At 51.4% G+C, this 27,898-nt stretch overlaps 1 protein-coding gene across 5 annotated transcripts in view; it reads right to left on the bottom strand.

Annotated features, from left to right (window-relative positions):
• Positions 1-41: 41 nt before the first annotated feature.
• The window catches only part of NGEF (neuronal guanine nucleotide exchange factor), a 40,566-nt gene continuing 12,709 nt past the window's right edge, over positions 42-27,898 (bottom strand). For 2 of the 5 annotated variants that reach the window (XM_067002642.1, XM_067002643.1), the window contains exons 3-15: positions 26,525-26,689; positions 26,314-26,420; positions 21,561-21,835; positions 14,488-14,648; positions 14,135-14,287; positions 12,053-12,182; positions 11,230-11,304; positions 9,193-9,282; positions 7,457-7,620; positions 6,338-6,493; positions 3,793-3,872; positions 3,264-3,368; positions 42-2,655 (exon numbers count right to left, since the gene is read on the bottom strand). In XM_067002642.1, the coding sequence (XP_066858743.1) occupies positions 2,483-2,655; positions 3,264-3,368; positions 3,793-3,872; positions 6,338-6,493; positions 7,457-7,620; positions 9,193-9,282; positions 11,230-11,304; positions 12,053-12,182; positions 14,135-14,287; positions 14,488-14,648; positions 21,561-21,835; positions 26,314-26,420; positions 26,525-26,689 (1,834 nt within the window). In that variant the 3' untranslated portion in view covers positions 42-2,482. The other 3 variants (XM_067002644.1, XM_067002646.1, XM_067002645.1) reach the window with 3 other exon arrangements.

Raw genomic sequence — 27,898 nt, 5'->3', positions numbered from 1 at the left:
AGCACGCAGTTGGTCTGAGGGAGGAAGAAGAGGCAGGCGTGTCACTTTGGCGCTGGCTCGCTCAGCTATATTTCATCACACGGCAAACGAGACGACGAGAAGTTCCCCTCAGTTCACTGAGGCAGCCTGGCGGGGTCCAGGGGGCTCCAGCCCGTGCTTGTGGGGCCCAGGCCTGGCCCTGTACAACACTGAGACCACTGAAACAGGCGTGCAGGGCTGGGTCTGAAGAAATAACACTGGATGCCACTTGGTGCCTGAAAACGGCACAGCCTGTGCCTAGGGTTTGAAGTCATAAAAGGTCACAACAGAGCAAGAGTGAGTCCCAGGGTTTGGTGGTGGGGGGTGGGACAGCATGCTGCAGCCCCGCGCCCCTCTTCCCCTGCAAGGAATACAGCGGGGCGTCCGTGTCCTGGCACTGGGGAACCTGGGTCAGCCCCTCCGCTACCGAACAGCTGCTGCTGAGGGGTGCAGGAGCCTTTCTGTACTAAGAAGCGTCCCAGGTAGGCATGTGGGACTTCAGCGCTGGGCTGGCTGCAGCTCTGGGCTGTGCTCATTTCACAGGTAGCTTGGGCTGCCTGGAGCCAGAGCTCCCCCGGGTTTCGCACTGGAGGATTTGCAGCTGCTGCAGGGTCTGGGCCCTGAGGTGGAGCTCTGGCTGTGCCCAGAAAACGGCCTGGGGGCAGGGGGGAGCGACTTGGGGGGTCCCTGGTGGGTGGGTGAGCCCCGGCACCAAGCTGGAGGCTGCGGGCCCCTGCCTTGGGGCTGGGCTCTGGTGGGGGCTGGTAGCCTCCAGCCTGTGCATGCTGCTGTCAGGTGGACACCCTGCTGTGCTGGCTGCTGCCAGGTGCTCCTGCTGGGGTGCTGGCACCGAGCTGGGCCTGAGGGAGGAACCCGTTCTGTGCTCCCTTTGCTGCTGTGGCTCCCACGGGTTTGTTCCTGGGGTCTGGCTGTAGCCGGCCTTGGGCCGTGCACCCCTGCGTGACTTAGTCCCTCCACCCGCAGCCCCAGTGCAGCTCTGCAGAGCCCCCTTTCAGCAGCTCTCCTCTGTCCTCCCCTGCTGCCACCAGCGCAGCCACGCTCCGCTGCCCTGTGTGGGGCTGCTGCGTGGCCCCACGGGCGGGCAGCTGCTCTCCACCCCATTTTTGAGCACAGCCAGGACACCAGCGGAGCATGCAGCAGCGCAGGCCCCAGGCAGCGCTTGGAAGACTCCTTGCAGCGTTACAGAAAGTTGCTCAATAACCGTGATTCCCTGACCAATGCCAGCTGCAGCTTGGGACCAGCCTGCGGCCACGCGTGGGCCTGTTTGCAGCCAGGCTGCTTCGTGCTGGCTTTGTCCCCTGGCTGCTCTTGATGCTGTGCCCTGGGCTCCATGCGATGCTCAGTGTCACAGCTGGAAGGAGTGGTGACCTGGCTCTGCAGGCGACGGGGTTTGCGTATATACACGGGGGTGAGCCTGTACAGGGAGGCTGTGCGCGCAGCTGGGAGGAGCGGGGTATAAGCATGCAGGTGTGATCGCTGGGCCTCCTGCAGCGCGCCGTGTGACAACAGCTCCCGGGGGACCGTCACCTGCCTGCTGCACGGCGCCCGGCTCTGCTGGCGCTCCCGGAGCCCTGCAGCACGTGGTGGGGCGGCGCTGGGCAGCGCAGACCGTGTGCAGGCGCTGGCCTCCTGTGAGCACCGGCTCAGCCAGGGAAGGCCCCGGTGCCGGCTTCTGCAGCAGCGCTGCGGAGGGGCTGCTAGCTGTAGAAGAGAAGTGAGCCGTGGAGCAGGACCCAGGTGTGTTCCGGGGCGTTCAGGTGGCAGGGGCGTGGGTCGGGGCATTCGAGGTCAGGCCGCTGGTGGAACGGGGCCGTGTTCGCAGCGTCTGGAAGCGGATCGAGGGTCTGCCGGGGGAAGGTGCTACTGTGAAGCCGCCGGGGCTGGGGAAATGGGATTCCTGGGGCTCTTCCCAGCCCTGGTGCTAACGGGCTGTGTGAGAGGATGAGAGACAGCTCCTCTGCTTCAGCTTCCATGCCTGTAAGAGGCAGCTTTAGGAAAGCCTCTAACTCAGAAGGTAGTGATGAGCTGGCAGCGCTCAAATGGGCAGTGCGAATTGCTGTGTTCCGTTTGCTCCACGTGCCCTTCCCAGGCAGCCTGAGCCAGCTCCAGCTGGAACATGTGCAGGGAATTGGGGGTCAAGGCGGAACCCCCCTCAGCCCCTGGTTCCCTCGCTGCTCAGCTGGCTGGCACCTCGTGTTGTGTCAGTCTGGGCTCGTGCTCTTTGGAAAGGTGTTCTGTTAGCCGGTTGGAAGCACTGGGCTCCAGGGAAGGATCAGCGCTGCAGAAAGCGTGGCGGGCAGCCCAGCGCCTGCCGCCCGTTTATCCAGGGATGTGTGTGCTCGGTCTGGCGCGCCAGGTCCTGCACCACTGCCCCCTCCCAGATGGCAGCCTCTGTCCTCTGCCCCCTCCCAGCCGCGCTCCAGCTGCTCGGGTGTGCCAGCGGTCATTGGCGGTTCCTGCTGCCCAGTTTCCTCCGCTGACTGTCATCCGACTTGTGCACCCGGAAACACTCCTTCAAGTTCTGGGCTCGGATTTTGGGGTTCAGGATCTCCTCCCCCATAGAACTGGGGAACCAGCCCCTCTCCTGATCGTGAAGACGCTCCCCAAAGATCCAGCCTGAGCAGAGACAGAGACAGGCACACATCAGGAAGGCCTGGCCGCTGCTCCTGTGCTGGGGCGGCCATTCTGGGAAGAGCCGTGGAGCTGGCAGTGCTGGCTGGAAGCTGCCATTAGCTCCTCGGGGGCTGGCTGTGCTGGAGGCTGTCCAGTTTGTAAGTCTAGTCAAGGAGGCCCGCTTGCCTGAGCAGTGCTGTGTTTGGACAACTGGCTAAAGGGCAGCCAGCAGAAGGCAGGCAGTGCTTCCACTGAGCCCCCTCTGCTGTCCCTGACACCACAGGAGGGGTCCCAGCAGAGACCCGGTGAGCTCATCAGCTACAAGTGTGGGCCAGGCAGAGATATGGACCAGGCTGCGAAGCATCATCAAGGTAGGCACGGCTCCGGGTCACGCTTTGGGTGGCTGTGCCAGCCCTGCCACGGCCCAGGGCAGCCGAGGTTTGCTGAGCATTAAGAGGCCGCAATAATGCCCTCGTTCTGCTGTGAGCTCCCTCGGCTGCGAGGCTGGCACTGCCTCTTCCCACCCAGATCCCCCGTCCTGGCCGCTCAGCCGAGGGCAAAGCCCACCCCGCCGCAGACACCTGTTCCCTGTACCCCCGTACCCCCCCTACCATCGTCTGTCTTGTCCAGGATGTTGAGGACGTCGGCCAGCTCTAAGGACAGCTCATCCGGCTGCTGGGCCACGTAGGGGTGCACGCACTGGATCTGCGGGCAGTCTGCCAGGGGACAGGGCGAGAGTGAGGGACAGGCCAGGACACAGACTGCTGCAGGACAGCAGCTCGGGGGGTGTAACACCGCGACCTCCGTGAATGTCCCCCCTGATCTAGTGAGAAACCCTGTGGAGGGCATGCACTGGGGAGCGTTTCTGTGAGGAAGGGCCTGGGGTGCAAGCCTGCACTGCAGGGCCTGAGTAGTGCAGGCGGGATGGGGAGTGCTGGTGCTGCCCAGCCCAAGCTGAAGGGGAACAAGGTCAGGGCCAGGCCTTGACAAGTGGGTATCAGTGGTGCAAACGCAAGGGGAGCCCAGGGAGAGGCTCCCACAGGGCCCTAAGGCCTTGGGGCGGGATGGGGAGATCAAGGCAGATGAAGGGGCCCTGGGATAGGGGTGAAGAGTTCCTGGCTGCTGTGCGGTGTCTCTTACCAACAAGCCTGGATGTAAAGGAAACAAACTTGGTTCTTCGGTTTGGGGCCAGCGAAATCATCCAGCGCTTCATCTCGCTCCTGCACAGGGGAAATAAGCCGAGGCTGTGAGTACAGGAGAGTCCTAGAGACACCACCTCTCCTACCCGCCCAGCCCTGAGCTCCTGATTCCTCCTCTCACGGCCCTTTCCTGCCCATCTCCCTGGGGTCCTGGACTCACTGGTGGTGCTGAGCCTCCCTCTGGCACACACCAGCTGGGATGTCCCACGGGTGGCAGTGCCCCAAGGCACCAAGCCCCAGCCCTGCCCCACAGGCCCGGCTGGCCTCTGGGCCCTGGTGCTGGCCATCCCTGCGAGCAGCATGGCTGCAGCGAGCCAGCGGCAGCAGGAGGGAGCTTGGCCTCCTTCGAGCTCTGCCCAGGAACAGCAGCTCCTGGCCCCGTGAGGTCAACAGGAGCGGTTTTCCCTGGTGAAACACAGTCAGAGGAACATCTATTCCCACGGCTGCTGTGCAGGAACACTTGAAGGGTATTGCTGAGCAGTTTGCAGATGAACGCTGTGGCCTACCCAGGTATGGCTCGCTTGGCAGCAGCTGAGACGAAAGCCACGTGAGCACACTGTCAGCTCCAGCACATGGTTACTAAAGGCGAGGCCTGGACCTGCAGTAGGAGGATGAAGATTTCACATGTGCTCGAGAAGCCCCTGCCTTGGCATCCCCTCCCTTTCTCTTCACGTGCTGCAGCTTCTGGCTGAAGGAGGGAAGCCAGGACTTTCTCCCTCCTCGGATGCTAGCTTTTAAACCTGAATTTGATGCACACCTAAAGCCACTGGAGCCTCCTCTGGGAGGAGCGGCTAAAAGGGAGCTGAGAAGGAAATGTGCTGACAGCTGGACCTGCAGAGCTGGCGGCAAAGTGCAATGCCTGGGGCCAGTGAATCCAGCTGCAGGTCGAGCACAGCCCCGCAGGGGGAAGATGCACGGGATGGGGGCCCTGTGCTCTGAGGGGCTGGCACAGAGACCGGCTCACGAGTCTCGCTGCGGTGCTGGCTGCAGGCCTGTTCCTTGCAGGGCTCTTTGGATCCTCCCTGCAGCGCCCTGCCTTCTCTCAGCCAGTGAGGGGCCCGCGTGTGCGCCAGGCCCGCCCCTGTGCCCAGCTGTGCCCAAACTCAGAGCAGCTGCTGGTGCTGGCAGAGCCCAGCCGGGGCGCTAGCTGCAAGCTGCCACCGAGCAGATTGTCGCTGCTGTGTGGGTACGGCGCTGGGAAATGCTGTGAGAGCTGTCAAGTACATGCAGCAGGTGCTCTTTGGCATCCGCTTCCCTCTTCTAATTCTTCGCTTTTCTGGTCCGTGGCTTGCACTGCCCAGACCTCTCCTGCAGCTCCAGAACAGCAGCCTCCGGCAGGCACCACACCGACCCTCAGGCCACCAGACCTGTGGGCACGCCTTGGGGAGGCTCTCACGCTCACAGTGGCTCAAAGACAGAGCAGGACACAGAAACGCAATTGTCTCCCCAGGCTGAGGCAAACCCTGGCCTGGTTTATCATTCTCTGCACAGCTCAGGCTCACAGACGTCAGCCGTGCGTTTGCCCTGCACGATGTGACTGAAGTCTCTATTTTCAGCACAGGAAAGCTGCAGTCACATAGCTGAGGGGAAGGTGCAGGTGCTCGCTGTGTCGGGGGCTTGTCTTCCTCATCCTGGTGCTGCAGATATGGATGTCAAACACTGTTGAACAGTGAAGCAACATCAAGCTGAGGGGTGCACAGTCTCCAGTAGCTGCTTAACTGGTGGTACGTCTGCCTGTATGGCACCTTTAACAGCACAGGATCTGTGCCTGGAAAAACGTGGCTCTGGTGAGTCTTGGGTCAATGAGAAAGTCAGGCACTGAGCTCCAGAACAATCCTGCCTGTGTGAGTGCAGCTGAATCATTTGCCCGGTCTGAGCTTGTTGGAGCCTGAAGTGAAAAATCCATGAGCGAAATAAGCTATATCCAGGGAGACAAGGAGGCCCCGAGCAGCAGAGGGCTGCTGCAAGGTCAGGATCAGCTATGGAAGGCGCTGAGGAAGACGCCTTGTCTTCTCCTATTTGCCTACGACCAGGAGTCACTTTGCGTCGCAGGCCTGGTCAGGCACGGCTTCTGTCTCGGTGGCTGACCGCTGGCAGCGTGTGCAGGACACATCGTGTTTGTTTTACTGCGTACGCTGCAGGCTGTACATCAGGTGGGCTCCTGGGCCAGGACTGATTTCTGAACTCTGCCCCAGGACGCAAAGTGCCTGTCTGTCTTCCACCATGGGTGCTACACATCCACCATACAGGAGAGAAACCTGCTTGCTTCCCTAATGCCTTTCAGGAGGAGAGACTGAAGGTGGCCATGGGAGAACAATTTGTAGGGTCAGCCATGCTGGCCTAAGGCCAGCTGAGCAGTGGGATCTCTGGGTACTTGACCCCGGTAAGTCCTGAGGGCTGCTCCCCGTGCCTGCAGGCTGCTGCCCTTGCCTGGCAGTAAGGAGGGAGCAACGCTGCGTGCTGGGGGGTGACCGCGTTGTACTCACTGGGATGACGCCTTCAGCATGTAGCTGGCCTCCCGGTCATCTGCATTCTCGAGCAGCCTCAGGATGAAGACGTTGGCCAAACTCTGCCCCTGGTCTTCTAATTCCTCCACCCGAAGAAGCCCCCGTGGCGCCGAGTCAAACACTTGGTACTTGTCCCTGAGAGGGGTTAAAGAGAAGATGAGGAAAACCTGCAGGTATGGCACAACAGTTTGTCTTCATCCACCCAGAACTGTACTGGGGCCAGACCAAGAACCTCTGTATGGAAGGAGGAGAAAAGATGCCCTGCTGTGGGAAGGGACGAGCGGGTGGCTGCGAAACCTCACCGCAAAGCAACAGACCCTCTCCTTGCTCAGCCTTAGGCATCCCGCGTGGCCGAAAACAAGTTGCTTGCTCTGTGCAACTCGTGTACAAAACACAGATGGTGCTCCCTCAAAGGGGACTGTGAGGCTCAATTCATTCCTATTTGTAAAATGCCTCTGTGTTTTCTGGATACAAGCTGCCGCAGAAGCAAAATATTTCCAGGCGTACAGACACTGCGGCGACATGTTTATTAGAAATGTTGGACTGGCGAGATGCTCCCTACCGGTGAGTCTAGTTAGTGCTACAAAGAACGCGCTGTTCTCTGGGACCCGTCTGTTTGTGCTGCTGTATTTCACTGGTCTCTAGCTTCACAAAACACAGTCCTAAGCACGATGACATTCCCCTCTTCCTGAGGCAGGTTATACCACGTCAAATATAACCGCTAGCCTCAGGCCTAAATTTATACCCCTACCCACTGCTCAGATTTTCTAGACTCCTTTCTTAGAAATTTAACTGACTAAATCTGAGCTGTTCCTCAGGCAGCGATGAGTCAAAAAAGCACTTCTTGACAGGAAGACAGGCCTCCTGGATCAGCCCGCCAGCTGATGTAGCTCAGTGCCACTCTGCAGAAACTGGTGGATACGCCTTTGCTTCTCCTGCTGGGAGACCTGCCCTGAAATCTGCACAAATCTGACAGAAAGTCCTGTTTGCCATCAAGTTTCAGCTGGCGAGCTGCACCACCCATGAATAGCCAGTGCTCCCCGCCTGCGCTTACAAAGGGCTTAAAGTGCCTGTATGCTACCTGAATTTTCCACTTACCCAGGAATTTGCCGGCAAATTACCAGCAGATCATTGAAAAGGAACAAGTAGATTTCTCTGAAGAGCTTCTTGGTGCGAAGCGTTCGCGATGTCTTCGGACCATTCATTTGCTGCAGTTCCCCCTGTTTCAGCAGCCAGCGGGAGTGAGAGATGATGGGCACGGACTAGAAGTTAGAAAAAGACAGCAACAGTGAGAAGGGCAACAAATCCACGGGCTTTTGCACTTCAGATGCTGAAAGCAACAGGCCACGAAGAAGGAATTTCAAGTGAGCTCCCATCACATCTCCTGCCGCAGAGGATGGATGGAGAGCTGCACAGAGAGCGCAGTGTGCTCTTACAGCCACACCACAGCCCAGCACAGGGAGTAACAGAGCTCAGACAGGGACACAAGCAGGGGCCCAAGAACGAACAAACAGTCCAGGGCAGCGGTGCTCGAGTGCCCAGTGCTGGATTTAAACACCAGGCTACGCCCGGCACAGCCTGATCCAGTCTCTGGAGCATCCCGTGTCTCATCACCGAGCCAGGGAGACTGGCTTTCAAAAACATGTCGTTGGCTTTTTGGCTGTGAAAAAAGCAGGTTAAACAAGTTCTCAGGGGATGGCTCTGTCCCAGCCAGGAGCAGCCACCACAGCATTTATGCTAGAGTTTTACAAAATATTATTTTAAAAACAGAAGCCCAGAACAAAGCCCTTCTTATATTAGGACACTACATTTTTGGTCAAATGACTGAAATACTTGAAAATATCACCATAACTGCTACCCTTTCCACCACCTCTCCCGCCCATGTTCGTCACATGCCCTGTGGTGCAGTCTTTCTTTCTGTGCCCCTGCATTATTTTCACCAGAGGAGCCCTGCCCGTGTCAGTGCCCAGGGTGACCTGCTCCAGCCTGCCACTGCAGCCTCAGCTGTGCAAGCGATGACGGCAGTCTTGTGGCTACTGCAACCCAAAGCTGGCCTGAGGACTGTGGTCTTGCCTAGACCCACTGGTTTAGGGGTTTGGAAAATCAAATTCTTGGGGTGCCAAGTGTGGCCTTCCAAACAAATGGTCTCAATTTTTTATTTATTTTTTATTTTTCTTCAGTTGCTCAGGTATGTATAAAGGTTGCTGGGAAACTAAGTATGTTCCTTAAAGTTAGTGAAGCACACGGATCTGAGGAGCACTTTCACAGCGCTCATGAAAAGAACCAGTGACTTTATACTTAGCACTGGAGTTTCTTGGCATGTATTAAATAAGATCTGGTCAGAAGTCCCTAAATATTCAGTCATTCCCTGAGTGGACCCAGAACAGATCAGCAGGGGATTAGAGGCATAATGCATGAAGACATGGATGAATTAAATATGGGGGGACAGCCTTCATTTTGGTATTTTCCAGCTTTGAAGTGTTTTTCTTTGTAGATTTAATCTTCCTTTAATGTCACTTGTAATGTACGATACAGCTGCCAGTGCCTCACAGCTCCGCATGTGCGACACGCTGCCTCTAGCGCTGCCCCAGCTGCTGCAGCGCAGTGCCCTGAGACCACAGGCACTGTCCTAGTGCCCACGTGGGTGCAGTGCCCGTGGCAGCACTTCTCCTTCAAAGTTTCAAGCAGGACAGCGTGGACAGGCAGTGCACTGCCACAACTGAATGTCACTGCAGGGAGTGCAACTGGGTTACTGCTGCTGGGTATGCGTGTGCAACACCTGGATGCTGTTGGCTCACTGTCTGCAGGGGGTTGTTACCAACCCGTGCTTATACCTTGATCTTAAATTCCAGTTTCTTCTGGATGCTGATCATCTGCTCTGTTCGGCTCATCTTCCTGACACCTTCATTACACGCTTTCACCACCTGGAGAAAGAATAGGAAGATTTGTCTCTGATGGCCTGAACAGGTAAGTGCTGTAAAGCACGGAAAGGCCTGACCTTGACAGGGTAAGTGCCTTGCTGTAACAGGAACTGAACAAACCAGGCTCTTCCACCAAGACTGTATTCACATGAAAAAGGGGAGGAGAACAAAACAAAAGGAAAAAAAACAGCACCCAGGAAACGTTATAGCCAGAAGCTGAATATCAGGACATGTTAGATGGCTGCCTTTGGGTACTGAATAAGACAGTGCTAAGCAACACTCCTGGCTGTGCAGCAAAGGGAACAGCTCGTTTACCAGATTCTGACACACCATGTATCTCTTCCCCATCTCCAGCATTTGAAAAAAAAAAAAGGTACATGCACAGTATTATCTTCAAGAAGAGAACAAACCAAAGATCTTCATTTCAAAGGTAGAAATGCTGTGGTTCTGCCAAGCAGCACCAGCTGCCAAGGCTGTGATGGAATGTCCCATGAAAGAGATGTTCCTCGTGGTCCATCTGGGACCAAGTACAAACTTTTGACAGAAAAAGCACAGTCAATGTGCAGGCACTACCCTGTTACAGGGACCTTAACCTAGATGCTACTGCTTCTTTCATAAGGAGCAACTCTCTTGAGAACTGGTTAGGTAGAAAAATTACGTTGGAGAACATGCTCCACTTTGTGCACTGCTTCTGTTACTGAAAATCCACCAGAACATCAGCAAGTGAAACCACAAGCTGCTCCTACCTATCCAATAAGATGCTTGCAGTGAAAATTAAGCACCAGCTGGCCTCTGTTGTAATGCCTGCATCTAGCTGGATGCTAGGCATCTAAACTTAAACATTTTCAGGTAAGTAACCATAAGAAGGGAGTTAGGAAATCAACTACAAAACGAGCATTTTTGCAACAGCAGTCCTTGTCATCTGCATGTTACAGTAACGGCCTTCCTCAAACTTTTAACCAATGGAAAAAACAAAATAGGCTGGCAGATGCATCATCATCATGCAAATATGAAGTAACACAGAATATTCTTTGTCATTAAGGCCTCTGTTTTTATCCCTAGCAATCTCCCAAGTGTAGACTTCATATGCTAGTTTAGGGTAAATCCAACAGTCATTTTATTTTAGTATTTCAGTCATAAGCTGCAACCATATCCTCAGGCTGATGCTCGAGCACAATTTTCAACTTGAAATGCTTATTCTGAATTGCAGGATTCAAGAGATACTCCAAGCTTCTGAAGGTCATTAAGAGAAGGGGATTCAAACACCTTGGTCCCTGTAGTGCCCTGTTCCAGCCACGTAGCTGCCAGCAACTCCAGATGGCATTCCAGACCTTTCAAACGTGTCGACCAAAGGGGGGTCACCCCGTATGACCACGTCAGGAACAGCCCTGATGCAAAACAATGCCTGTCCAGCACTTTGTGCACCGCAGTAACAAGCACAACTGAATTCCACCTGAACACCAGGGACTGTACCATCATCAGTTAAAAGGGATAAAAGCAGGTATGTTCACTTCATTGAGAAACTTATTCTAGGTCAGAGGAAGAGATGTGCTGCATTGGAGGAAACCTGATACAGTAATACTCGACTGCCTGTTGCAGCTAAACACATCTCTCAGTAGGATCCATCACCCTCAGGCATCTGCAAAAACACCTTGTATTCTTGAAAACCCCAAGGGAAAGCGTTGTCTCAGCCCTTCCTAGAGAGGAAACATACGCATCTGCTGTTAGTAAGGGATTTTTCCCTGACTGACATTAAATAGCTGCTGGATTGGTTCATCTTTGAGAGCAAGGAAGACTTTAAAAAGAAAAAAAACCTCTTGAAACATAGCGTCAGGATTTAAAAGGAAGCTCCAGGAGTGAATGAATGCAGTTTGTAGGTCTCTTCTGGGGAGAAACTGGGCATACTTGTTCAATCTTAACGGCCTTCAAATATAGTTCATTCAAACTTACTGTTTCTAGCTCCTTATGTGCATCCAGGGCAGTGGTTTCCCTCTCAGACTTCTCTTCTACTTTCTTCAAAATGTTCTGTAGGGGAGCAAAGGCTGTGTTAACTTTCCAATCTGACAGCACAGAAAGGTCTTTGCTATACCTGGAGTTATTTCTGGCCATTGGCCTAATTACAGGGTGGATGATTGAGTACAGGGACTCCCACCTCTTAGCTCCTGTTTTTCATTAAAGCTTGTTCCCATCTGACTACTACTGAATATCTAAAAGAAGTATAGCACGCAGACCCCTATTTTATTAAAAAAAAAATAGATAAAGCTGGCATTAGCAGGTAGTGTTTGCTAATCCAAATTGGATAAGACTTTTTGGGACTGAGCTGCCGCCTCATCCCTAGAAGCATGTCCTCTAGTGCAATGTTCAGACGTGCTGGCAAAGCACAGCTGCCGCAGTCTGGCCCAAGCCACCATGATTTGGGTATTACACACAATTTTGGAGCTGTTTTACACTGTGCACCTGTACATGAGCAGCCTAACCATTAGGCAGTTGGCTTCATGTACCACTGCTACCCCTTCTAGCAGCTCTACAGTAAAGCTCCTCCTCAACTCTTATTTAGTAAAAACTACAAGGCAAATTCAACATCAAGTTGGAGATGTTCTCTCCGTGACTGAAAACTTTCCCATAGTTGACAACGTCCTATTCTGTGGAAAAGCTTCACCCAGCTCTAGGGCTGATCTTGGCTGTTTGTAAGCCTCATTATGAACCGTTGGACAGGAGAACTCCAGGAGTGATGCAGAAGACCTTTGGACAACACAGAAGAGCAAAACTCTACCTGCACGAGTAGCTTGAGCCGAGTGATCCTTTGAAATGGCAAAATCAGGAAGGAAGAAAAGGACAGGCCTTTGCACTTGGGATCCAGCTCCAGCTGTGAGATCACTTCCCGGAAAGCTGGCTTGTCCTGGCTGAGGGGGGAAGGAGAGAGAGAGCGAGAGAGTGCCACCCTGCATGTGACTTTGGTGTGTGGGTGGTGACCCAAAAGCAGCCCAGTCCCACAGACAGCATCTGCCTCGCTTCTCCCAGGAACAGAAAGGAAGGGAGGAGGAACCAAATGCTTCTAGGTGTATTTTGGTTTGAATCCAGAGCTATTTATAGAGTTGGGGGATGGAAAAAATAGTCTTTTAATGTACAAGCCATGGTAGCATGTTCACATGTGTAGCACATCTAGCTTAGCAGCATACGCTGTGTGCGTAGGTGTGTGTGAATGGGGTGTGTGTCCAAGTAGATGAGTCACAGGCATAATTATATATTTTTACACAGTTGGATCTCTGTGACAAGGTGAAATTCACACAGTCATAAGAACAAGACAAGCCACAAAACTTGGCTACTCCTGGCTGCTTAGCAGGAGGATGGAAATCGTTATGTGGCCTGAGAAGAGCACAGGCCATCCCCCAGGCCATTCCCAGGCGTTGCTGAGCCACAGACATGGCTGCGCTGAGCAGTTCCACAAGCCCCAGCTGCTGCAGTCAAAGCCAGCACCTCCTGGTGATTGTGAGGGCCAGCAGCCACGTGGAAGACTTCTGGAGCCCTGGCTAGCAAAACCAGCATGGATGTGAAGACATTGCTAACCATGCAGAACCTGTCTTCACTACCTGTGACTCACAGCACTCCAAGAGAAGATGCTCTAAGTGCTTCTCCTGCTGCAGCAGGTACTTGTGTCACCGTGTCACTTGCCAGAGCCACAGCAGAACGGACCTGAGCGTGTTTGAGAAACACAGCCAAAGTGGGGGCAGCTGTGAAACACCTGAGGCTTCAAGTTCAGCCAAGTGCTGTGAAATTCTTGGGCTAGCTTGGAGCCTGAGGAAGAGAGTCTATTCTTTTCAAAGTCCTCCATATTCTCTCTCAGACGAAAAAAATACTGCCCTCTCAATTCATATCTAGGAATACTTCCAACTCCAATAGGTCCTTTTCAAGCTCAAGTAATCCAGCCTACTGCTGGTTCACTTCTGAGTAGTTAGCTAATGACTCTGGACACACTGTTTATATTGCTCACCTCTGACTCAAGGAAACCCTGCAGTACCCTCCTTTTAGAGAGAACAGTTGGCCAAGCTCAGCAGAGGCCGCTTGGAGTGGTTTTTTTTTGCCTCAAAAGCTGGAGATCAGAGAAAGGAAAGGATTAGGGCTCATTACACTCCCCCAAACCAGCTGCTGCTATGGGGAGGAAATATAGTGCAGCATGTTCAATGGGCTGTCCTGAAGGAATCCAGGCCATTGTAACTGAAGAAAAAATTAATCCTCCTGCTCGAAGACAAGCCTGTAGGGCACTCTTCGTTTTGAGATGGTAGAATTCCTACCGGACCAAAAGACTAGCTGAACTTGAAAAATAATGCAAAAATATCTTGGATTATATCCTCAGGCATCGTGCCTGTATTTGTAACACCAGAATGTGATGAAAATGCCTTTTTTTTTTTTTTTCCTTTTAAGAAAGTTTTGTTCTTTTGAAAAAAAAAAATCTCAACTTTGGGAAGGTTCAGCCTTGCTGAGAAGCTCAGGAAAAGCAGTGGCTGTTCTTGCCTTCAGAGAGCTCCATCATATTCTCAGCCTTTCGATCTCATGTCTCTACTTGCAGTTTAAAAATGCATGCATTTCACAAGCGTGTGTTCTCATGTCCACTGAAAGCATTTCCCACAGCTGGGAACTGCTAGCTCTGAATTCATTTGGTATGCTCCTTGCCTACTCTCTCACCCCACCCTTACCATAAAGCCTTTTAATTATGTTTCCTTTTTTATAAATGCAGAGTAAAATCAGTGCAGTGGGAAATCCTGTTTCTGTACTATTTAGCAATATTGAAATTACTGCTAAATCAATGGCCTATGCCATTTTGGGAAGTAATACAGCATCAAGCACTGGAACTCACAGAAGCTGCTTGTAAGCTCTCTCCTGGTAGGTCTGGTTGGAGACGTAGGTGATGTACACAGAGAAGTGATTAACGGTGTGCTGGTAGACGATATCGCACACATCCGAGATCACAATATTCTCCTCCACACGTTGCTCAAGGTCCAACAGGAAGCTAGATAAGAAAACCAGCACTCATTATGACCTGCACATTCAACATAATTCCCAGTTTCTGCCCCTCGGGCTGAAAGCAATTAACGTGTCCGCAAGCTTTTTGAAAAGGCTGGGTAGCAGACTGCTCAGTCTGCTCTCCAAACAAATTTAGCTGAAGAGATGCCATTCAGCTAGCCAAAAATCCAGCGGCAGGTGTCTTACCGCTCACTGACAGCCATGACGTCCAGGACATTGGAGAAGAGGATGTGTGCCTCAGACTGGTGTAAGATCTTTTTCAGGCGTTCGTTCTCCATGAAGTGAGACACCAGCAGATTCAGACTCTTGTAATACGAGGCTTCGGAAGTAACCAGCTCAAACATTGCCTGGGGGAGAATCCCAAAGGCGGCCATCAGCAGGTACCTTCTACTTTCATAGGGAGGTGCACGCAGCGTTAATGGGAACATCTGTGCTGCATGAAGTCATGGACATTGCCCCCACCCTCCAGACCCCGCGTGCAGGGAGAGGTAAACGTGAAGGGGTATTTCCCATGTGTTACATAGGATAGGAAATCTTCCCCATCTCCCTCTCCTCTCTCCTAAGCTGTTTGACCACGTTTCCTTCCACTGCACCTTCCCAGCAGAATTCTGTCTCTCAGATGAGCAGTCCCACGTTGTGCACGTGCTCACATAAAAGCACTTCCTACACCCTCCCCAGCATCACTCAGGTAGTTTGACCTGAGGGTGCCAAGTCCCCTGCACCCCCTGTCACCACCCTGCACATTTCTCTCCCCTACAGGGAGTTCCCTTTGGCAGTCTGCACACCCCCTCCAGGCCCGTGCTGATCATGCAGCACTGGCTTGCTGTGGCTTGTTGGGCTCCCAGCAGGGTCTCGTTGCACCACCTATGCCCGTATTAGAAAAGCCGTGGGGTAGGGATTGGCTGCACACCAGCACCCTGCGGTCCCAGCGTGCGACACGTGCTCCTTGGGGCACAGCTGATACAAACGCACAGCTGTGGTGCTGCAAAGCCCTGCGTGTTCCCTGAACCTAAGGAAAGCCCAGGTGAGGCTCCCTGGCCAAGCCCAGCCATACACTTTTCTGACCCACTTCACCGAGGACCGGGACAAGGCACAGCAGTCCCTAACTGTTACTGTAAGGTATAAACAATCTCTGAATTTCAGCACTTGCTTTTCCTGTTAAAAGCGAAGTCGTGGCGCAAAGCCCAGCTTCCTCAGGCCAGGGATGTGGTCTGGGGAAGCAGAAGGACAATCCGATGGCTTGTTTCAGAGATACATCTTAATGAGGTGAGGATGTAAAGCCTTGTCTATAGCAGGTGCCAGAGGGACAGTGCACTGTTGCTACACAGAGTAATTACACTCCAGGCTGCGTGCAGAGGTAGATAAAGCAAGTGGTTATTGACACAAATACCAAATCCATTCGTTTAAGTAAGATTAATTTAAGATTCTTGCAAAGGCTTTGACATGGCAGAAAATCATTAGCTCCTTCAGGCATCTCTTGATGAAGGCGTGTCCTGGGGCTGGGCCGTGCTGCTGTTAATGAAAAAGGACCTTTTGGTAGCAAAAGTCTCACTTTCTTGCCCCTAAAGCTGCTCTGGCAGTTTGACTCCCTGAGTGCCACCAGCCCTGAGAGCCTCCATGGGCCCAACCAGAGTTGTTAAAGTAACAAAAGAGCGGCAGGTATGTGCAGTATAATTTTTATTTTTTGCTGTACATATGGAAAAGTATCTTTCAGATTAGCAGGGGGTCTGTCTTGTGGACTGATTTGTTTTGTTTCTCTTTTTAAAGAAATGAAACTCTCTGCTGATCAGTTTTTGGGCTTTTCCTGGAGATGTTGCTGTGCATTACAGGAGGACCCAAGGTACAGAGACCTGGATAATATTCCTGATATAGGGCAAGAGCTGGGAGGATGGGCACAGCGGGGAGGGATTGTTATCAAATCCAGAACTGCTGAAGTATCAGTTGAACTAATGTTTCCATTCTTTGTAGGGTTAACATCATAAGAAATAAGTGGGCAGAAAGTCAGACGGGCCTCTAAGCAGGTGGTCCTGTCCTGCGCTGGAGGAGGCTGTGCCCATACAGCCCCTGAAGGGAGACAAAGCAAAGGGTGCAGGTGGAAATGAAGGCACTTGGTGCATGTGGAACAGCTGGTGTTTAAGGAATAAAAGAATGTTTTATTTTCTTCAAGAACAGGTTCCCGGTAAGAAAAATGGATGACTGGCTAGGTCTCCAAAATACACTTCTTACAATAGCTTGTTTTAATAACCGAGAGGAGAAGAACAGGTAAAGATGCAACAAAGAACAAGATGGGATGTGTAGGGATAGCTTATTCCTTCCCAGTACCCTGAGGACTGGTACTACCAGTCATTTCACTCTGCAGCTTTCCAGATACTCCAGGCCAGGACTTTATTTTCTGCTGGGTCTTTGCAGGATGACCACGAGAGTCAAGGTTAAGATCTGCCACGTCATTAAGGTCTTTAAACCCTCTGACAACTTGCCTAATCTATAAGCTTGCTTCCTAACATGCAGACACAGAAGTTCCCACTGCCTATGTTTGGAGAAATTAATTTGTGTGTTTGCTGCCCACCATGGGGGGGGGGGGGGGGGGGGGGGGGGGGGGGGGGGGGGCGCTAAGGGAATGCAAGTTTCAAGCAATATTGAAATCCATAGAGAAAATATCACAAGGTTCTGACTTAAAGGAGATGCCAGGGAAGGAAACGTTATCTCTGCTGGTCAGGACAAGCTTCTCTGAGTGTTCACTACAGCATGTGCAAGGCACAAGTTCCTCAAGTGACTTTGGAGATCTAGCTGGTCCCCTGCAGACCCAAAGTACCCCAAAGCCTACTCTAAAGAGCCCAGACTGCTCTTTCCCATCTGAATGGTACAAACGAACTGCAAACATCTGAACTGTGATGTAAGGATGAGATTTCTGAGAGCAGCTGAACTCTGTGACACTAGATAAAAGAGAAAGAACTTCTGGCTTCAGAGCTGCAGAAATATTCAGAGAAAATGTGAACTCAATGTCAACTGATGTAATACTGTCTCCCTGAGTCTATAAACAGTCTGAAACTGTCTCTTGGAAACATGACCAAGAGTTTCCTGAGTCCTCTGGGTCATTAACTTCATGAAATCTATGACTTGCATAAGAGCTGTACTAATTGTTTTCATTGCTTATATTTTGGCAGAGAGACTAAGAAAGGAAAGAGAAGTGAAGCAAAAGTAAAAAGAAAAAAGAAGATTAAAAAAGGAAAAAAAATTAAGAGTCACCAAAGACAGGAGTAAGTAACCCTAAGGCTAAATCCCGTCTGAGACAATATGATGTTTTATTGCAGAGATTGAAAATATCTGTTCCCAGTAGCTCGGATCCTCCTGTAAACCACCAGCGAATACGGGGGGATTCTGACCCAGCCTAGGAGGGATCTTGTTTTGAGCTGATGCCACGGTATTGGCTGTGACCAGCTCTCAGACCTGGTCATCTTCACAGGGCGCGTACGACATCCACCTGCCAAAAGTGCAGTAAGGACAGCCCAAGAGCTCTCTGGAGGAGGGTAGCTCAGTTTTAGAGCAAATTTAGATGTTCAAAAGCTAAGGCTTGCTCAAAGAAGGAAAGGAAATTAAATGTTTTCTGGACATTTTTGTGGAAATGGAACAAGAGAAAGACTGCCTCCCTGTCAAACGTTCTTCCACAGAGGCCACATCACTGCTGCATGCACCGGGTTCGAGTCCCTCTTTTGCTTAAGCAAAGATTTTCACAGCAGGTGCCCTGTGATCCAGATTCACACTGTGTCATGCAGGTGCAGATTAGTCTGTCTACCTGCCAATTTTTCTAACACCAAAGTGACCAGGATCCAAATAATCCCTAGAGAAAGTTTATCAAAGCCTATGGTTTATCAAACCATCTCAGCAACAATGGTTCCGTTCAAGTTATGAGGATACGTTACTCATACTCAATGTTTTTTGTCATTGCTGTTGTTTTTTTTAATCTGTCAATTGTTTTGGCCAGCTCCACTCAGCTTGGAATCTCCTAACACACGGAAGGTGAGTCACGTGTAGCAAGTAGAAGAGGACAAAATGAATAAACAATGTAGTTAAGTCAAACAACAACAAACTGAAAGGTAGAGATATGAACTCGGAAGGAGGAGTAAACCGGAGCCACTCCACAAAAAGACAACGCCAATAATGGAATTTAAGGTTCGTGCTAAAACATTTCATAGGCTAAATGCTCTTCCTTCTTACCTCTGGATCGCTACCTTTTCAAAGCCTAGTACCTCTGCGACAGAATTTGTTTTAGCCTACATTACATGTAATACACAGAGTGTTTTCTCTCCAGTCACTTGTTCCTCCTGCTACATACGTGTTGCCTGCCACTTCCTTCGCACTGACTCCATGTCAGCACTTCTTTTGGCTTGGTCTGCTTTTTTCATCACTAAATTTTCTACGTACTTATAAGAAAGTCCTTGATGATTCATGTTTTGCTGTGTTTGATGCTCAACAGATGTCTGGATAATTAAGCTACCCTATGAATGATTTAGTCATTTCTGATAATTATTCTAGTAGCACATAATTTGTGTATTTCCCTGACCCCTGCGGTCTGTAACATGTTGTTTTTTCTTTTGTTCTTCATTTTTCTACATTTTTGCCTACATTTTTGTGACAGTTCCAGTTGTTGTTTTACATTTTGTTACTCTGACATTAGCTTTAAATTAAAAAAACTGATGTGGCTGAAGCCATTGCTGTCTGAATTCTGTTTGAGTTCCCAGGGCTAATGGCCCATGCTGCAATTTTTTTTTCTGAAATTGCTGAGAGGAGGTGGGTGTATGTTTTTTGTTTTTTTTTTTTTCCTCCCTGAAACTTCATTTTCTGGGTCACTCATTCCAGTGGGGACTATAACAAATTGCCTTTCAGGAGACTTTTCAAACATCCATTGCTCTTCCAGTCAAGTTTCTTGTTTTGATGCTTGAAAAACAAATGTCTTGGTTTTTATCTCGTGTTGATGGCCTGCTTGGTTATTTTCCACCATCACCAATACGGAAGACCAGATTCCTCCTCTTGGCAGGTGTCACCTTTCTCACTGTTGCCTCTTTCATTTTGCAGATTGCTGCAGGCGAACAACTTTATCTCTGACTGCTTAAGCCCTGCACCATCCCGGCTGTGGTGGTGTTCCCTTCCTCAGCTGTAAACACAGGTTTTTGCTTTGACTTCCTTTCCATTCGTGTACTCATGTTCCTCCCTGCGGTCTGACTAATACTCTTGTTCTACCTTTTCCCGGCTGAAGAGCTGCAAGCACTTCTAGTCACTGTGTTTAACACAGCTTTGAAAATAAAACAGGCCAGAAAGGTACAATTTTGCACTTAAGACATTTACTCCAGATTTTCTGCTGTCCTCTGCTTCAGGTAGATTCTTCCAATACTCCTTCAGGAAGCTGAACTCTTTCCATTCACTGAAGCCCTCCTATACAGCTGCCGTTCCCAATTCATGTGTGAGAACAGTTCTCTCAAATTCAGCTCTGCAGCGGCAACCACTACTTGCTGAATTCAACATCATCTCTTTAATCGCCTCAGTGATTTCTCCAGCACTCCTCGTTTCCTGTGCTTGACTCTCCTCACAAGGCAAATTCTCCACTCTATCTGTTCGATGTTCAGCCAATTTCACAGCTTTCTGGCTTTCGGCAGTTTTATAATCTCTCACTGTACTAATCCAGAACAAACAGGAAGGAAATTTTAGCTCCGATAACGTAACAAGAAGGGAGAGCACAGCACTTCTTTAAGGCAGCGCTGTCCCACCTCCATCTGCTTTATTTCTGTTGTTATTTAAGCCGAAAGAAGAAAATTCAGCACACGTAATGCTGGGGTCTAGCAGATATTTTTCTGTAGAACACCTACAGGTAATGAACATAACTCCAGAGAAACGGCAGCTTTTGAAATCTATAATGCAAACTTCTAAGCTGATGTTTCTCTATAAGTGACTCCTCATTTTGAAGCAGAAAAAGAAGAGCTTGTAGTTTTTCAGATGCCAGATTGTGTTTGTAATGCTGGCAGTCAGAAGTACCTTGTTTTGCCAGGTAAACAGAACAAATCTGATATGGAAATAACCAGTGCAGAAGAACATGGAAAAGCAACAAATCATTTCAGTCACCTTCAGCTGTAACCCTGACACACTAGCAGTCTGTGCTGTCAGCCTAAGCTACCCTGTACAAACGCAGGTCTCTCCCACCGAGGGTGTAGCTGAAGCCCTGCCCCTCGTGCCCCTGAGATGTGAGAGACCAGCTCTTCCAGGGAAACAGCGAAGCTACAGCCTTGGCCAGGACCAGGGTGGGACTTGTACACACAAGCGATTCATAAGTCTTGACTAGGCAGACACAAGTAAGCTCAGGGAGAACTGCTCACACCCTGAGATGTTGTTCAGCATTTTGAGTTCAATCACACGTGCCAGGACAGAAGGGATACAAAGGTAGGGCGCCCTCACCACGAGCCATCCTGGCACAGACGGATTCACGGGGCCAAGCCTGTGAAGGTCCCTCGCTCACATCACAACACACACCACCCTAAACAAGGTTTGTTCATCTCCGCTGCAGGCTGCGGATCCGGTGCTACGCACTGCCAAAGAGCACTCATGCTCCCCACGCTATCTAAAATAGCAACCAGTTGTAAACTGTTGTGTGACTGATGTTTTCATTAACTGCGGCAGCTACCCCCACCTACTCTGCTCCTGGTCGATGCAGCCCTGTACATTAACGGTGTACAACCCTCAGACAGAGATGTTACTGTGCTGCATGGCTGAAATGCAAAATTGTCTGTCAATATTTTTGACTGTTTTGCACAAGACTCCAAGTAACGGCATTTAAAAATCAGGAAGCTTATCAATCTCCATCACTTCCCTTTCCTCTAATGCCATCATATTTAAAACAGATTACAGGTAACTCTTGAACTCTTCTAAGATTTTTGGTGGATTAATACGCATTAGGGACCAAAAGCTTTACTGCAAGAACCCCTTCGTTATCTCTCCCTTCCTTTGTAAATGGCTCCTAGCACTGATGCAGAAAAGGGAAAAGAATTTCTCTTTTGCTAAATAAATATCCAGCAGCAACAGCGTATAGGACAACACCCTGTAGCTTCAAAAAAGTGAGTGGTGCTGACCAGCGTGACGTGGAAAGGTATTTAGCAAAACAAGGCTCATCTGTGACTGCTGTGAAGCTGTTTGTTTTTAAATCCTGATAACCTGACTCTCACTCTTTTAAGCAGCAACCCAGTTAAGAAACATTCCGCCTTCCCCCATTTTACCTCCTGCAGCTTGATCTCATCTGGCTGGAGGATGCTAAGGACCCCGCTGCTCCGGATCTCCGGAAGATCCTGCCATAAGTTGAACCTGGAGTTGGAGTTCCTCAGCAAATTGATTTGTGGTGCAGCTTTGCTCTCGGTCGTACTTGTAGGTTCTGTTTCAGACGGGGTTTCCTCACTGGGTGAACTCTCCTCAGGGTCTGTCTGTGAATCCTGCAGTCGTCTGGTTTCGATCTCCTGGCGTGTAGATTTATCTCGATATTCCTGATACAGGAGCCCTAGGAGACAATGTAACAAGTCTCAGAGGTTACAGTGAACAAAAGAGTAGCAGCATATGATGGGAACGGGTATTTGTTTGGCATTAGTTCACCTCAGAAAAGCCATGTATGGCGTTTTCATTTCAAACAGGACCGGCAACCCTAAATGGAAGGCCATTTCTACATCTACAGTGTTGCTAACAATTGTCTGCTATCACAAAACATGTAGTAACAGTCGTATGAATCCATCTGGTTACTTGCCAGGCTTTTAAATGTTTCTTTAAGACCTTGATATTCTCTGTAATATTATGATGTTACAAGCTGTATAAATTGAAAGGTGTGTGTGTTGGAAAGTAACACTGCATACACTGAAACTACTTTAAAGGATCAATTTGATGGCTATGAAAATCCTTAAGGAGGAGATGCTGGGCTGCTGCATGTAATGAAGGCATTACACAAAGGAATCATGGGGACTGTTACTTGTTTGTTTTGGTATTGACTTTGTGGTTAGCATTGGACATGTTGCTTAATTTCTTTCTCTTTTAATTCTCAGTTTCTATGACGATTGAAGATATTAATTTAATGCTTCAAAGTTGCCTGAATGCCACAGCACCACAGAAAAGGCTGTGACTTCGCACCATCTTGCTGCACGTCAATCACACGAGGTGTCTTCCGCATTTTCAGTTACTAACTTCAGCAGCAGGTGAAATTGCACAGAATTTGCCCCAGTTCCTGATTTCAACTGACAGCACCAAACAGGTAGGAATCCTGAAGTTCCTTGGCCATCTATAGAAGGTCCTGCCTCTCTCCTAAGGCAGGAAATAAGTGCAGGAGGCTCTTGTCCCATATCTCTTTCTAAGCCATCTGTCGGGCCCAGAACGTTAATTGTTCGAATATAAAATGTTATTTAGAAGATACAAGAAGACAGGAGAGCAAGAACCTAGTCTGAGTCAATCTTCTCACTTACCAAAGCTGATGAAGTACATCACCTCCCTTGGTTTATACTTAAATCTCAGAAATGTAAAATGAATAAAGATAAAAGTCCTTGATATTAAAAATAATAATAATACAAAAAAAAAGTAATTTATTTTGTCTGAATCATTAGGGATTAAAATCCATCTGGTCACATGTAGTCATGATACTGGATCTCAAAGCAGATTCCACGTGTAATAAGGTGAGAGACAACTGGGTCAGGAGTTTGTCTAGGGAGGGCAGAACTGTAGCTGTCACTGCCTAATAAATCTCTGGACCAGTTTTCACGAGGCTCTACCAGTCACTGCTAGAACTCTTCTAGAAATATGCTGGGGGAAAAGTGCAGGCACAAGGACAGCAGAACTGCAGTCTGTGAGTATATCCTGTTATCTGTTCTCCCTGGAAAGACGCTCAACGCTGGATTAAAATAGCAGTAAGGGTAGCTGTGCCTAGGAAACCGTACAGTCTTCTGCTAGCTTCCTACATGATAACTGAAGAGAGGAGACTTCCCCTGAAGTTTTGCATCCTGCTGCTACTTATATAATTTCTCTCTGCGTCAACTAGGCTTATATGGCTTTCCTAAGCATTTCTGTCTGTTAATCAGCACCAGTGAGGGTGCTGAGCATGCGGCAGGCTGGAAAGGCTCCTTGAGGAATAGAGCGGAGAGCCTGCTGAATCGGAGCAGCTTTCAGAAGCGCTGCTCTGTAAGTTCAGCCAGTGCTCAAAGGCTCTGGTGCAGTAGGGCACTGGGTACCTGCTGCCCTACCGACCTGCACACCAGAGTAGGCCAGGCTGGGAAATAACACCCTGAAGCAGTATGGCCAGTGCGTGGCTCAAGGGAAAACGTGCTGAGAAACTGGAGCACGATCTATCTATTTTACTCATACCGGAGATAATTACATTTGCAGTATCTGATCGTTGCGCTGGTGGGTCTGTCCTGCAAGTCAGAGGCAATTGAGGACATTTTGTATTTGTGTGAGGGTGATTTAGTCTCCCTTGTGCAGATCTGGAGAGCAGCCCTTTACAAAAGATCCTTGAGACATTTTCTTCCCTTGCTTTTAAGGAAATAATGTCCAGACAATTAAACTTGATTTTGCTTCCAGATTCCCCGTCTGACCCATCAAACAGAGAGACCTACAGAGCCTTCAGCTGCAGGCGACGCGAGTACAGACAGGGGGAGACCTGACTGACGAAAGGCATCTGCCCGCCAGAACTCGTTTGGAAATGCCACCAAGGTAACACATTTTAAGGAGGGAGCTGAGGAGAGACTGGCTGAAGGTCTTCCACAGACAGCAATATTAGGAAGAAACAGAAAGGTGATAGCAGCAGAAAGACAAAAGACAGGTTTAGGTAGAATAAGGGTAGGAGGAAACAGAGAGGGTTGTGCTAGCAAGGACGTAAGATTTCCTTGCAGTCTTGGTGTGAAAGGTACATCTATATGTTGGCAAGGAGGTTATGACTGGGAAAGAAAAGGCTTAGCTGATTTTACCTGCAACATTTTCAGAGAGACCTGGAGAAACCAAGCAAAAGCCTGCTCTCAGTGGAGCAGGAGATGGTTATGGCACAGGACAGGCAGTATAACAGATGCAAGGTGAGGGAACGGGATCTTGACATGTTGAAAGGAGAGCGATAAATTTGGGAACCAACTGACTGAGTATGCAGAAAGAAGCCGAGAACAGTAGTTGAACACGACACTGAACATTTGATAATTTAGTAGATGCCTATGTTTAGTAAGCGAGCAAGTATAGAATGTCAGAGACCTGTAAGAGCTCTGTCTGTTCCTTAACGTCCCAGCCATCACTACTGTCAGCTGGTTAAAGGCTGTGCTCAGAGCATGGGTTTGGTGCTGCCTGTTGACTTTAAGTGCTTAAGCTTATGAAACTGTTCTTCGTAAGGGATGTTTACATAGTTTCTAAGTATTATATTAGACTTTTCCCTTCATGTTTATTCTATTTCATTTTGCTGTCAGTCTCCCTTCCTGGATCCCTTGCAAACTGGGAGGGGAATTGCAAAACTCATTACTAATTGGGGAAAATGCTCGCCTTAGAGAGTGATCTTAAAGTAAACGCTTTTACATTGAAAGATACGTAAAATCTCAGGAGGTCCATAGACATTTTTTCTGAAATTCTCTGCTCCAGTTTCAGGCAAAAAGTCCATTAGTGCCTCAAAGGCAGGAAGAAAGAAAGGGAGCAAGTGTGCTCCAGCCACTTAAAATGACCTCTTTCCTGAAGATTAGGGTAGCATCTCTGGCTGTCAAAACCCTGTCTCCTTCCATCAAGGCACAAAAGACCTATTTGCAATTGAACAGGCACGTGTAGTGCTATCACATAGCATCCCTCTGATATACAGCACAAAAATATATATGAATATAGCAACCAGGTTGCTTTGAAGTCCTGCTGGCTTTAGTATTTTAGCATGCCTCTTAGCAGCACAGTCTCAGTAAAATGAGGACATACTGGCACATTTGCCTTGGGAGATTAGTACCTATGCAGCCAAAAGTAAGTAACACGTCTGGCAACATACAGCCAGATTGGTCACCGCTCTCTTCCACAGAGTCCAGCACTCATCTGCCTTGCCTGACAGCCGCTGGCAGGCTGCTGCGGGTCTCTCTCACACCAGCCTCCTGCAGGGCCCTGTCCCTGTCCCAGCGGCGCTCCAGGAATCAGCCTTGCCACCACAAGCTGACAGCAAACTGCAGCCGCTTTCCTCTCCCAGCGACAGCACAAGAAGCCTCCTCTCTCCCGCCAGGGAGATGAGAATTGCTGCTCATGAGAATATCTATCGGATTTTGCCATGCGAAGCGCTACGTCCCTGCTCTCCACATTCAAGGATCTTGCGCTATCATTTCCAGAAATTAAACTGAACTGTTTAAAAAGGAAGCTTCTACGTTCCCAACACAAAAACTGCTTCGGGATGGGGCTAATTTTGCAGTTGCCCAAATCTCTCTGGGCAATGTCACAACTCCGATGTGGGAAACCAAGAAACAAGCAGCAAAGGTCCTCTCCGCATACCATAAAAAGGATTCTGGCTGCACACAACAAAAACACCACAAAAAAGAAAGCACGGCAATCCTTTCCTCCACAGCCTGCCCAAATAACCTCAACTCTGCCTTTGCAAAGAGACCATGAGAAACTCAGCTTGGAAAAATAATGCACTCGGCTGCCAGTGTCTGACCATGGCGAGCAGGCACTGAACGCAGCGTGGGCAGTCCGGGTCCCTCAGCGTAGCCACTGCAAGGGTGCCAAAACCCAGTGACTGCCTTTTACACCTTTTCAGGCACTCAAAACCAGCTTTTAGCAGCAGGTCGGCCGTAGCCTCGATGACTGAGCGCTTCATAATGACAGAAAGCCATCCTCGCTGAGGAGCGGACCGAAGGCTAGGCAACACGGCACGGCTGCGGCCAGCCCGGGGCTCGCCTCGCCCTCACGGGCCGCTCCGCTCCTCGCTGGGGTTCGGGCCCGGCGGCAGCCGCTGGGGTTGGGGTTTTTTTGGGGGGCGGGCGGCCCGGCCGCTCGACGGCTCCTTACCGATGTGCTCGATCAGGTTCCTCCACGAGTCGGCCGTCATGGGGTGGGCGGGCGGCGGCACCTGGGCGGCGGCGGCGGGGCTCTCCTCAGCGGCCGCGGGGGGCTCCCTGTGGGACGCGGGGCAGCCTCAGGCGGGGCGGCTGGAGGGGGGGGGCGGCCCCTCCGAGCCCCCCGCCGTGCCCTCTCTCCCCGCCTCCCTCCCCTCGCTCACCTGCCGGAGTCGTCCTGGTCGAGGGCGCAGGCGGCGCTGAGCGCCGCGGCCAGCAGCTCCATGGCCGACGGCGGCAGGCGGCTGCCGAGCGGCTCCGGCGGCGGCGGCGCGGGGCTGGGGGAGCCCGGGCGGTTGCCACGGTAACGGGGGTAGGAAGGCAGCAGCCTGCGCGGCACGGAGAGGGGAGCTGCGGCCGCCCCCGGGGCGCCCCCGCAGCCCCCCGGCGGCCTCTCAGCGCCCGAGCCCCCGGCGGCCTCTCCTCTGACCCCCTCAGCTGCCCCCGCGGAGAGCCCTCGGAGCCTCTCCTCAGAGCCCCCCCCCAAGCGTTCCCCGGGGCTCTTCCCCCAAATCCCCTCGGAGCCTGCCCCCCATCCCTTCAGACCCCCTTAGAGCCTACCCCCGGGCGTCCCCAGAGGCTCCCTCTCCAAAATCCCCTCAGGCCCCCCGCCCCGTTCTCCCCCCCGCCTCCCCTCGGAGCCCCCCGTCGGGCTTCCCCAAGCCCCTCCAGAGCCCCCCCCCCCGCCTCTCGCGGCCGCTCTCAGCGTTCCCAAATCCCTCCCGAGCCCCGCCAAAGCCTCGCAGAACCCCCTCAGCCTTCCCCGGGTCCCTGCCGAGACCCCTCAGGGCTCCCCTCGCCCCTGCGGAGCCCGTCGGGTTCCCCACACCCGGCTCCCTCAGAGCCCCCTGCGGCCCCTCCGGAGCCCCTCAGAGATACCGCCCGACCCCCGCAGCCCCCCGCGTACCTCAGCGCACCCCCTGCGGACCCTCCCGGAGCCTCCAAAACGCCTTCGAAGCCCCCCCAGAGCCCCCGCGCTGCCCCCCCCCGCGCACTGCCCCTCAGAGCCGCCCGCAGCCCCCCGCGCCCAGCCGCCCCGAGGCGCCCGGCCCCCCGCCCGCAGAGACCTCCCCGGCCCCGGCCCCCAGCTCCGCTCCCGCGCAGGTCCCTCCTCCGCCGGGAGGCTGACTGCCTCCTCCCCGAGGGCCCCCCCAAAAGGCAACAGTCCCTGCCCCGGGGACCCCCCACCTTCGCAGGCACCCCTACCTCCATCCCCCCCCCGCTCTCCTGCAGAGAGGCTCCTTCCTCAGAAGCAGGGAAGCCCCTTCTCCATCCCTCCCTCCCTCCCCGGCAGGCACCCCCACACCCCACAGACCCCTCAGACCCCCTGCCCCAGCCCCTCTCCTCCAAGCGCGACCACCCCGCACCCGAGGGGGCCCTGCCTGGCACTGACCTCTCTCTCCCCCAAGCCCCTGCGCCTCTCCGCCTATGTGCGCCTGGCGGCGGCTTCGAGGGAAAAGAGGGGGTGGGCGAGGGGGGCTTTCCTGAACTGCTTCCAGAGCTGGTGCATATGGTGCATTTCTTCTCCGGGAATGAAA

The sequence above is a fragment of the Anser cygnoides genome, chromosome 9, assembly GCF_040182565.1.
Source record: "Anser cygnoides isolate HZ-2024a breed goose chromosome 9, Taihu_goose_T2T_genome, whole genome shotgun sequence".
Lineage (NCBI taxonomy): Eukaryota > Metazoa > Chordata > Aves > Anseriformes > Anatidae > Anser > Anser cygnoides.
Note: the sequence above shows the minus strand (reverse complement) of the source record. Positions and strands in the feature narration are given on the sequence as shown.